The sequence below is a fragment of the Phascolarctos cinereus genome, unplaced genomic scaffold (assembly GCF_003287225.1).
Source record: "Phascolarctos cinereus isolate Bilbo 61053 unplaced genomic scaffold, phaCin_HiC Scaffold_342;HRSCAF=946, whole genome shotgun sequence".
NCBI classification, from domain to species: Eukaryota; Metazoa; Chordata; class Mammalia; order Diprotodontia; family Phascolarctidae; genus Phascolarctos; species Phascolarctos cinereus.
In genome coordinates this window covers 18868-29780 of record NW_027555672.1, presented here as the reverse complement: position 1 = coordinate 29780, position 10913 = coordinate 18868, and the positions used below count along the sequence as shown (strand labels likewise).

The window sequence follows — 10913 nt, the reverse complement described above, 5'->3', positions numbered from 1 at the left end:
TGCTACTGTGTGACCTGGCAGGTCACTTCAACTCTATCTGCCTCAGTTTCCTCATCTATAAATATGCATAAGAGCACCTACTTCCCAAGATTCTTGTGAGGACAAATTGACATAATCTTTGTAGAGTACTTAGCACAGTGCCTAACACATAGTCGACACTATAAAACGCACATTCCCTTCTCCTTTCCCTCCCAACTTGGGTCAGCTGCATATTTGAATAAACGTTTCACTGTGCCTTCATCCAAGTCAATGATTTAAAAAAAACCACTTAGCAGAACAGGCCCAAGCACAGATCCTTCTGGCACTCCAGGAGACCTCTTTCCAAGTTGATATTAGCAAAGTATAAATGATTAACTCTTCGGATCTGGTCATTCTAGTGATTTGAGACTCCTGCACTTAATACTTACAATAGTTAGCATTTTTGTGCTTACTATGTTTCAGGCCTTTCACTAAGTGCTTTACAATTATCTTCTCATTTGATCCTCAGAATAACCCTTGGAGGTGGGTACTATTATTATCCCCATTTTACAGGTGAAGACACTGAGGCAAACTGAGATTAAGTGACTTGCCAAGAGTCACATAGCTAGTAAGGCTCTGAACTCCAGACCTAGCACTCTGTGCACTGTGGAGCCCCTAGTGGCCTCAATCAAGCTGCCATCTAGCTCACAATTCTCTCTTTTCCACAACATCATCAGATATATTATCAAACACCTGGGTGAGACCCAGATAAATGCTATCTATTGAATCCCTTCATCTGTGCTAGTTTTGCGCACCTGCCCTAACGGAAGATAAGGTTATTTTGACAAGACCTGTCCTTGCTGCAGCTCTGCTGGCACTCTGTGACCACCATTTCTTCCTTTGGACATGGTTCCCTTTCCTGGGGTGACAAGAAAGGCTTCTAGCCAAAGGAATTCTGGAGCCTCAGGACAAAGGATGTGGTAGAGTGAGAGGTCTCTGGGTTCTGCTCAAGGCTCAGAATAGAGAATGTTAGAGCTGGGAGGAGAAATGATAGAGATTGCAGAGATTTTAGAACAGGGAATCTGAGAAAGGGTACATTAGAATAGGAAATGACAGAGCTGGGAGGGACTTTAGAACAGAGTGTGTGAGGGACAAGACAGGCCTTAGAGCATAGCATGCCAGAACTAGGAGGGAGTCGTCAAGATAGTAGAGTTATAGACCAGGGACCAGCAGAACTCTCCCAACATTTCCTGCCAAACAACTTTAAAATATTGCTTCAAATCAAATTTTGGAGCAGCAAAGCCAACAGAAGGTCACAGAGACATTTTTCCAGCTTAAGACAACTTAGGAGGTCAACAGGAAAGGTCTGGAACCTCGGGGTGGATAAAGGCCCAGAGTGTGACAGGGGCACCCAATGGTGGGTCTTGGAGCTGATTGCAGTGACAGTGGCAGCTTTGGGAGCTCTCAGAACACAGATGGTAAGGAGGGTGGCACAACCGGTGAGAAACAGATTACAAGGGACCTTTGGGTGGCACTGGGTGATTGGCAACTCTATGGCCATTCACAGTTCTGGGTAGCAGTTCTACAGTGGATAGGAGTGCTGGTGGTCATTCACAAGGGAGTAGGGACCTTGGTCACAGTTCCAAGGCAAAGAGAGGGGTAGTGCTGTGGCTGCAGGAGAATTGGGGACCTGGTCACAGTTCCAGAGTGGTGGCTGTAGGGGAGCAGGAGCCCTTCCTGGGTCAAGCCCAGAGAGCAGATCAAGAAAGCAGTGACCACACCTCTCCCCAGATCGTACCACCTGAAAGCAATGAAAATTTAGAGACTCTCAGACTAGCTCTGAAACAGAGCAAAAAAATAAAAACCCTAAAGCTTCTTCTTCCCCCAGGAGAACAGAACCCAACTTTAATGTCAAGTTTAAAGTCAAGAAGTAGGCTGGAAAAATGAACACACAACAAATAACAACAAAAGAAACAAACAAAATAGAAAAACCTTGACTATGGTTCAAGGAAGACCAAGACACAAACTTAAAGAAGACAACAGTGTATTTATATTAAATATCGCAGGTTAAAAAAAATGAGGGACCTTAGAACATGGAATGTCAGGCCAGAACAGAGAATAACACAGCCATAAGGGTCCTTAGAATGAAGAATATCAGAGCAGGGAGGAGCCTCAGAACAGAGAATATTAGGGATGGCTTTAGAGCAGAGTAAGTGTGAGCTGGGAGAGTCCTTAAAGAAGGGAATGTCAGATTTGATAGTGTCCTTAGAACACAAAACATCAGAATTGAGAAAATAGCACAAGAAACATGAGAGCGCCCTTAGAATATGGAATATCAGAGCTCCAGGTGGGATCAAGAGGGTAAGAGAGTGGATTGTAGCCTAGAAAAGACAGTATCGGAGCTGAAAGGAGACTTAGAACACACATTAAAGCTGGAAAGTACCTAGATTATAGACTGCCAGGACCAGGAAGGACTTTAGGATAAAGAACAAAGAATCTCAGAGAGGTAAGGGTTTCCACCAAACATGGGGATGTTACAGAATCCCAGAATCCTCAAGCTACAAGGCATGCCATCTAGAAGGCGTCTAGTCCATCTCACACCTGAGGAATCCCTTCTGCAATGCAACTGACCACTGGTCACCCAGTTCCACTTTTAGTGAGGGGCAAACTACTACCCTGAAAGGAAACTCATTCTACTTTTTTATAGCTCTGGTAGTTAGGAAGGTTTCTTGATATCACGTCTATATTTACTGTTATTGAGTCATTTCAGTCATGTCCAACTCTTCGTGAGCCCATTTTGGGGTTTTCTTGGCAGAGACACTGGAGTGGTTTGCCACTTCCTTCTCCAGCTTTTTTTACAGATGAGGAAACTGAGGCAAACAGGGTTAAGTGAACCGCCCACGGTCACGCAGCCAGTGTCTGAGGCCAGATATGAACTCAGGTCTTCCTGACTTCAAGCCTAATGCTCTATCCACTGTGCCACCCAGCTGCCCCAAGCCTAGATTTGCCTCTGTAACTTCTACCATTATCCCTGGATCTACCCTCAACAAAAAAAGTCGAATCCCTTTTCCATATGACAGCCCTTCAAATACTTGGAGAGAGCTCTCATATCTCCCTCACCTGCAGTTACTTGTTGTCTTGCCCAGATACACCCAGTTCCTTCAACAGATCTTGATGTGGTAAACACCAAAGGAGAGAATGGAACACAGCCAATCTCCCTTCCCTCCCATGGCTTTACTACTACACCTCAAGCTGATGACTCTCAGAGTACAACCTTTAGCCCTGGCCTCACCCGTGAGCTTCCTGCCCGTTGCCTCCACCTGGAGCACATCCAGAACCAATGACCTTTTTCCTTTACCCTATGCTTCTTTATGACCTCAGTACCCCTGTAACCATTCTCCTCTGATAAGAACCTTAGGGTTAGCTCTGCTCCTTCCCTCTTTCCCCTGCTAAGATCCAGTCAGTGACCGGGTATTGTGGAGTCCATATCCCTGGTACCTTTCCGATCCCCTCCTCTCTTTCTAGGGCCACTACTGTGGTTTGAACTCTCACCACCACCTGTTTAGTTCATCAGAACAGCCTCCTCACAGGTGTTCCTAGGTGCACTCTTTCTCTCTACCCATCTATCCTTCAGATCTTAGTGAGGATCATTTTGCTTATGCACAGATCTATCTACATCAGTCACCTCCTCAGAAAACTTTTAACGGCTCCTTATTGCTATTAAATCAAATGTAAAGCATCCTCTGTGTCCCAGCAGAATGAAAGCTTCTTCCACCCAACATACTGTCATGTGCTTGAAGACACTTCTAGGCCAAGCACCCCAGTCCCTCCAAATAATTCCTGTACTTCCTAAATATCTCACTCCCCTCATAGCCCTGTTCTAAACTTTCTGGACCTCAAAACCTTCTCTTCTTGCTATCTGCCCTAGACACTTTCCTCAGGACCTGGGACCTCCTCACTCTAGAGCATCCTTCCAACCTTGCTGCCTGCTCACCATGGAATATTCCTCTGCAAGGGTGATTTCCCTGATCTTACTGGCCAGTTCCAGCTGGAGTCTCCTTTTGGTGGAGATGCCTAGACAGGCTCCCTTTTATTCCTCTCCTGGCCTTACTCAGGACTTTCTGGATTTCAAAATGATGACCCTGCCATTTTGCCAAGCCTAGGGCAAGGATTGTTTATTTTGCTTGTAGCATATCCCCAGTGCTTATCACAGAACTGAGCAAGATGTTAATATTTGCTTAAAAACTCTCATGTCCTTCCCTCATGTGGCAAGCTTTGTCAGTGCCAAAAGGCAAAAGTGAACCTCAGCTTCCATTGCTATGTCCAAGGAGGCTCCTGGGGCCGCACTTGGTAAGGGGGCACTCAGACTTTGGCTGGTTTCATTTTATTACTCTGTGAGGCCTCCCATTATGAAATTACTGAACCCATAGGGGTAGTGGGTCAGTAGGGGTGAAGGGCTTAGTATCTACTCTCTGGTTTTATATACAGTACACCTGAAACTGAGAGAGCTGGTTGCCCAATGACTTTGAGGGAATCAGGGGTAGAGGGGGCACTCCCACCATCCCACTGCTCTCAGCTCCACATGGGACACTCTGTTCATTCCATCCCCATCTCTGAACCTCTTTCTTCTTCCTGGTAACTTGAAAGGGTCTGGGACCCATTTACCTTAGTAGCCCCATATAATGCCAAGAATGGGGAAGGCTGTCTGCCAGCCATAGAGGATATGTTGATGATGACTCCTCGTCCCCTGCAGAGTTGGAGAAGAAAACTGAGAATGGCCAAATGAAAGGTAAATGAGTGTCTCAGGGGGAGGGGTGTGTGTGAGATAGGCCAGGAGGTCTGTATGGAGGGGAAGGCAGGCTCTAAAGATGCAGAGAAGGGGATGCCTGGGCCCCTACCTGGCTACCATCTGAGGCAGGATGATCCGGGTCATCTGTGGAGGAAGAAGCAAAGGCTAAATCTACCCAATGATCCACCTTTGGCATACTGCTTGAATTCTCCCCATATCCCTCCCCACTCCCTTCCATCCCCTGCCAACGATGTTTCCTGTCTCTTCTGCCTCAGTCTTACCTGAACCATTGACAGCATGTTACAATTCATCATGTCTGTGAAACTCTGGGAAGACAGAGGACACCTTTTATTTTTCATAGGCCCCAGAGTCTCTCACTTCCCCCAAAAGCAACCTGGCCATGAATTCTCAGGTTGGAGTTGGCTGAGACATTAATGTCTTTCTCAACCTTCAAGGCTCCCCCCGCTTGCGGCCTCCCCCATCAAGGTCCATCTCCTCTAGGAAAATTTCCCTAAGCACTCAAATCCCTCCCCCCCAAGCTTGACCCAAGGCCCAATTAAAACAAATCAAACCACATTTGTAAATACATAGAGGGAAGACAAATACACTTACAGTGGAACAAATTGTCAAAATTTGTAAGGCAACATTTTCTCAACATTGATGATTATTATGGCCACAAAAGCAAGGGGAGCTCACATTTCTCACCTGATTTAAATTTACAAAGCACTTTCTGCCTGTTGGAAAGTTGTGGAGGTGGGGTGGTGAGATAGGAGGGAAGATGGGGCAATGAAGGAAGGGACACATAAAGAGGGCAGGATTAGGGAGGGCATAAGAAGAGATGGAAAAAATAAGAAAATGGAAAAGGGCACGAGTTGGGTGGGGAGGGGGGTTCTGGGGGGAGTAACGTAGCTTCTTCTACCTTGCCTACATTCTTCACATCCATTAGCTTCTGGGGGATTATCTTGGGAGCTACTCCAACGTTGTTCACTGGAAAAAAACATTTCAGTACCACAGAGCAAGGGGATGGAGAGGAATTCTGAGGGCAGGACTGAGAAGGGAAGAGGGAATGGGTGTGTACCTAGAATGCCGATGTCTAGGCCCTCCAAGCCTCTCTCAACTGTCTCATAGATCTCTAAGCCTTCAGTGAAGTCCACCTGGATGACTCTTGTTTCCTTACCATGGAGTCTCTCTGTAGGAAAACTCAGAGAATTCAGAAACAGAAGCTTAATGCTGCTCCTTATTATATAGATGAGGAAAGGCCCAAAGAAGACTTCGGACTGCCTGGCTCAGGCTCACACACATCCCATATCTAGCAGAGCTGTGTCCAACCTGGGGTCTTTGGGTTCCAAATCCCATTGTGGAACCTTGAACAGCCTCACTTCTCTCCCATGACCCTCCTTTCTAGTCCGGAGCTCACCAATGTCCTCTGCCTCCCGATGTAACTTGCTGAGATCTCGGCTCACCAGTACAACGTTGAGGCCTCTTCGGGCCAGCTGTATGGAGACAGGAGAATGGGGAGACTGAGTGAGTGGGCACACAGAACCTCCCAAACCTACAGAAGACCCAAGAGGGTCCATCCAAACAAGCAGGTGTACATAGGACAAAGGAGGATGTGGGGAATTCATAGGAACCCCTGAGCAGAAACACTCAGGACAAATATGGATGTACTTATCTGTCTGTCTATGTATCTATCCTGTCCACTTGTCTTTCTATCATCTATCCATCTTTCTGTATGTATGTGTATACATTCACATGTAATATTAATTAGTACATTTACATGTGTTTACACAGGAATCCCCCCCGCAAACACATGTCCTGAGGCTCTAGAAAATGATCAGGGCACATAGAGGAAAGCATGCATGGGATAAAACATCTAATGCATGGGACCATATATGTAGAATGCAATGGAACAGACACGTGGGGTCATGTCCAGGTACATTAAAGACAGATTCAGTTGGCTCCAGGCCCCCCTTACCTCATGAGCATAGCTCCTGCCGATTCCACTTGTGGCCCCGGTTACCACTGTGGGGAGACAGACACTGGGAATGAGGAGCTGTGGGTCTCGGGGGGGGAGAACCCTCTGGAGGACCCACCCAATGGGAGATCCCAGGAAGGGGCAGGAGAGAGCCTCCTTGTCCACCTGCTCCTTCTGAGTTCTAACTCCATGGCCCCGCAATTGAAAAGGACTTTAAGCTGTCTATACAGTGGAACTCAACTGGGAAATGAGAACTTGTGCAAGGGAAACATGCCAGCAGGGAGCCTGCAGCCCTAGAGATATTCCTACATGGGAGCACCCATATATGCACTACACAGATCAGAGGATCTCAGATGTAAAGCCTCCCAGCACCCTGGAAATCATTTAGTGCAGCTGCCCCCAGTGTTACAAAACAACAACAACAACCCGAGTCTCAAAAAGATTAAACGTCCTCCTGGGGATTACCCATGTCACAGAATCAGATTCAAGGTTCAGAAGACCTTGGAGCCGTCTGGTCAGACACTTATTTTACAAACAAGGGAAGTGAAGCCCAGAGCGGAAGTGACTTGCCCAGGGGGCTCATATGGGGTCTAAAGCAGCTTCACCGAATTTTGAATCCAGGTCCTGGAGGCCTCCATCCATGGTGCACAGACTCTTCTGAGGAAGCAGGTGACAGGCCTCCTATTATCAGAGCCCTTGCCCCTTCCCTCCCCCTTGGGCCCCTTTTCCTCCCTCCTTCTCCCACACACCTGCCCAGGCCCCTTGCTTCCTGAGAGAAATGCCAAGGCCCAGGCCAACCTGGGGTAGCCCATAGACCAGCAGGGCATGGCCCAGCCACCAGGCTACCCGCAGAAGCCACCAGACTGCAGCCACGGTGCCTAGCATTTGGAAGGCTGAGCCACCTAGTTCCATCCACGACCCCATCCTGGACAGGACAACCTGGAGGTTCGGCAGGACAGCCTTGGTGAGGGGCAGGCTCAGCTCTACAGAATCCAGAGGATGAAAGGCCACAGGATCACCCAGGTCCTAAGGTCTGAGGGGGGAGGGATCACCTGGCACTGAAGGACTGGTGGAAGGCCCACGTGGAATGGTAGGGGGCAGGGCCGGCCAGCCTAGGACCAGTGGTACAGCGACCCTGGCTTGCAGTAAGAAGCCACAGCGCTACCTGGTGACCAGCACTGGTTGTGCAGGGTGGGCGAGGAGAACGCCCAAGCGCAGAGACGATTATTGGGACTGCGCCCTGTGCCCCCTCCTCCCACTGTATCCTCTCCATCCCGAGGACACAGCACCATCTCTTTCCAAAGACACTTTATGGAAACCTGGTGAGGCAGCTCCCATCCCCCAGGCCCTTCCCATTCTCCAACTCAGTGGAGTGCCCCTGAAACCGGGATCCAGGAGCACTGGGCCGGCCTCCTACCAACCCTCCCCAGAGAAGCCAGCAAGGGACACTAGACCTTGGGAACCACAGTGGGGGTGGGACACAAGTGAGGAGGGCTGCTCCTCCACTATGCCCGGGGGCTGGGGCCTGGCTCAGCAGGAGATTGGATGTCAGGCAGCAGGCGGCAGCTGGCTACAATGTCCAGGCGCTCGGCCAGGGCTCAGAGGTCGCTGCAGGCCAGGCGGATGCTGGGGGCCGCCGCCAAGCCCACCTCCTGCGCGGCGGCCAGACGGGCTGCCAGGCCGGCTACATCGAGGCCAGCTCGCCGGTACACACAACGCACCGCGGCGCTCACGTCGTGGCCCAGGTGAGCCTGGCTCTCAGCCAGCCGGTGTTGCAGCGGTGAGGCCCGGCCCGAGGCAGGGAGCGCGGCCGCTGCGGGAGCCTCCTCTTCTGCCCACTCTGGGCACCGAACAACCACGAGCGGGGGCAGATCCGCATGGGCCACCAGGGTCGCGGGCTCCTCCTCAGAGTCAGTCTCAGATGCTTCCCCGGCTACGAGCAGCCCAGCTACGGCTCCTCTTCTGACGAAGATGCCGCCGAGTCCGTCTCGATCGCCTCCCCACGCACCATAGTCTCGGGTCGCCGACCTCGCAATCCTCCGACGGCCCGAGAAACCATAGCTTCTCAGGCCCAGGAGCTTTTGGGGGAGAGGTACCAGGGTGCTTTATTCTGGGGACCAAGGCGGGGACAATGGGAGAGGAGGAGGCGGGTGTGATCCATCGGGAGAAAGAAGGGAAGCAGTTGGGCAGGGACCCCACTAGCGCAGAGACCCGGGCTGCACTGAATGGAGCGTGGGATAGTCTCTAGCGGGGAGAGGTGGAAGGCGCTCACGCAAGCACAAGGGCATTATGTGAAGGCGGAGGATGTAAGGTTGGAAAACGCTCCCTGAAGGCTTGTGGGGATCCCTCCTGGGAGGGGTGCCAGGAGAGCCAGGAACCAAAAGCGGAAAGGAGTTCGACGGAGGGTGACAAGACACTGAGGGGCAGTAGGGCGCTATGGAAGGGGATTTAGAACTTCGAGGAGTTTTGGGAGTTGGGGTGAGGGTGGACTAATTATTCCAAAATGTGACCATGAGAGAGACGGCGTGGTGGGGAGCAGGGAGAGGAGGGGGCCCCTAACGGAAGCAGACTGCTACATAACATGGACCATAAGGAATGGTGGGGGAGGTGTGGAAGAGAGGGAAGAAGGAAAAACGGGGGAGTAAGCAGTGGAAAAGGGAAATGTCATGGGGGAGAGAGAGGGAGAGAACCAGAGATTGAGGGTGGTTATGGGGAGGGTGGGTCAGAAGGAAGAGAAGAATCAAAGAATGTTGATAATAAAAAGGGGGAGAATGAGGCAGAGGGGAACGTCATAGGGGAGGAGGAAAATCGAGGAGATGAGTGATTATGGGGAGGGAAGAATTGAGGGAGGGGGAGGCACGGATGGGGGAGATTCGGGGAGGGAGCGTCATAGGTGGGAGAGAATCGGGGAGGGGGCATCATAAATGGGGGAGAATCGGGTAGGGGTGTCACAAAGGAGGGGGATAATCGGGTAGGGGGTGAATCAGGGAGGTGACATCACGGGAAGGAGAGAATCCGGGACGGGGCGTAAGGTTGACGGTTGAACCAGAGGAGATGCAAAAAGGAGACAAGGCTTGGGGGGTTGCCTGGGTGTCCTTGGGCTTTCCAGGGAAGTGTGAGAAGAGGAGGAAGGGCAACGATAAGGGACTGGAGGGGGGAAGAAAGCCGTGGAACAGCTACTCTCGGGGGCGCGTTTGAACAGGGCAGAGCCTGAGGACTAGCGCGGGGCGGCTCGGAAGGGTCTCTGTCGATCTTTCAGCCCTCCCAACATCCCCGTGTGAGGCCTTGTAGAAGGCGGGCAAACTCTGTCCCACCATCCGGGTTTGAATCCTGGGCAGCCTTGCGCCAGCCCCTGCACCTGGAAAAAGGGGAAGGTGAACCAGGTGAGCCTAAAGGCCCTGAAGCCAGCTCTGCCTCCTCTCTCGTCTTGTGGCAGCTCCTTCAGAGAAGGGAGGGCTTAATTCTCTGTGTGCGCCCAGGGTTTGATGCAGGGCCGGCACGCACATGCACACACTTATACACCCACATGCACATAAACACACGTGTGCACGGAAGAGATGCTGCCGATGGATGGCTCAGTTTTGCCTCCACCTCTTCAGCTTCCACGCTGACCTCCCCATTCTTCCTTTTCTCCTGGGCTTCTGCTTGCCCTGCACCTATCCTCATGTCCTGTCCCTGAGTCCCTTCCCCCTCACTGCCACTCCATTCCTCGCTTCCACTTTGGGCATTCCCTGCTAAGGGGCAGCCAGACATAGGCACGGATGAGCCAGACTGTGAAGGCAGTGGGCTGGGGGTCACCACGGGGCCGGGCCCCTCCACCCCATGCACTCCAGGCTTCTCTGGCTCCTCCACAGCCCAGGTCTCGGCACTGACCTCAGCCGTTAGTACATTGGAATGGGTGCCTGGGGAGGGTTTCCTGGGAAGAAGGAGCCTGGCTTCTCCCCCTCTGGCTCCCTGGTAGAACACTGGGGGCCCTGGAGTAGAGCCTGAGGTGGGGGGGGGTCAACTGTCCTGGGAGGTGAGAGTCTTGGTGGCTTCTCAGGTACCTCCCTGCCCTTTCTGGAACTTGTCTCAGGTCCTTCAACTCCAGGGTTGGGATGCAGCTTTGGGAGCGTCCTTTTCCATTTGCAATCCAAAATCACTCATCTGTAATTTCTCCCTATTTTGGGGGGGAAGGGGAGGTGCCCAGAT

General features: G+C 51.3%; 1 protein-coding gene and 1 pseudogene across 1 annotated transcript; both read right to left on the bottom strand.

Annotated features, from left to right (window-relative positions):
* Positions 1-4539: 4539 nt before the first annotated feature.
* LOC110204399 (very-long-chain 3-oxoacyl-CoA reductase-B-like) lies at positions 4540-7756 on the bottom strand. Its single transcript, XM_020980646.2, has 8 exons — positions 7472-7756; positions 6723-6769; positions 6165-6240; positions 5826-5936; positions 5667-5734; positions 5029-5073; positions 4857-4891; positions 4540-4705 (listed from the first exon to the last, which is right to left on the bottom strand). The coding sequence occupies exons 1-8, from the start codon at positions 7644-7646 to the stop codon at positions 4555-4557; spliced, it is 708 nt and encodes a 235-aa protein (XP_020836305.1). The 5' UTR covers positions 7647-7756; the 3' UTR covers positions 4540-4554.
* Positions 7757-8141: 385 nt separating this feature from the next.
* LOC110204400 (biogenesis of lysosome-related organelles complex 1 subunit 3-like) lies at positions 8142-9518 on the bottom strand (annotated as a pseudogene).
* Between the last annotated feature and the right edge of the window lie 1395 nt (positions 9519-10913).

What these genes read in the sequence shown, in the direction of transcription:
- LOC110204399 (XM_020980646.2), bottom strand. Translation starts at nt 7,646, where the DNA reads ATGGGGTCGTGGATGGAACTAGGTGGCTCAGCCTTCCAAATGCTAGGC. An exon ending in GCAGGAGCTATGCTCATGAG is followed by an intron (nt 6,241 to 6,722) that starts GTAAGGGGGGCC and finishes GTCTCCATACAG; the next exon opens with CTGGCCCGAAGAGGCCTCAA. An exon ending in CCTAGACATCGGCATTCTAG is followed by an intron (nt 5,735 to 5,825) that starts GTACACACCCAT and finishes GTTTTTTTCCAG; the next exon opens with TGAACAACGTTGGAGTAGCT.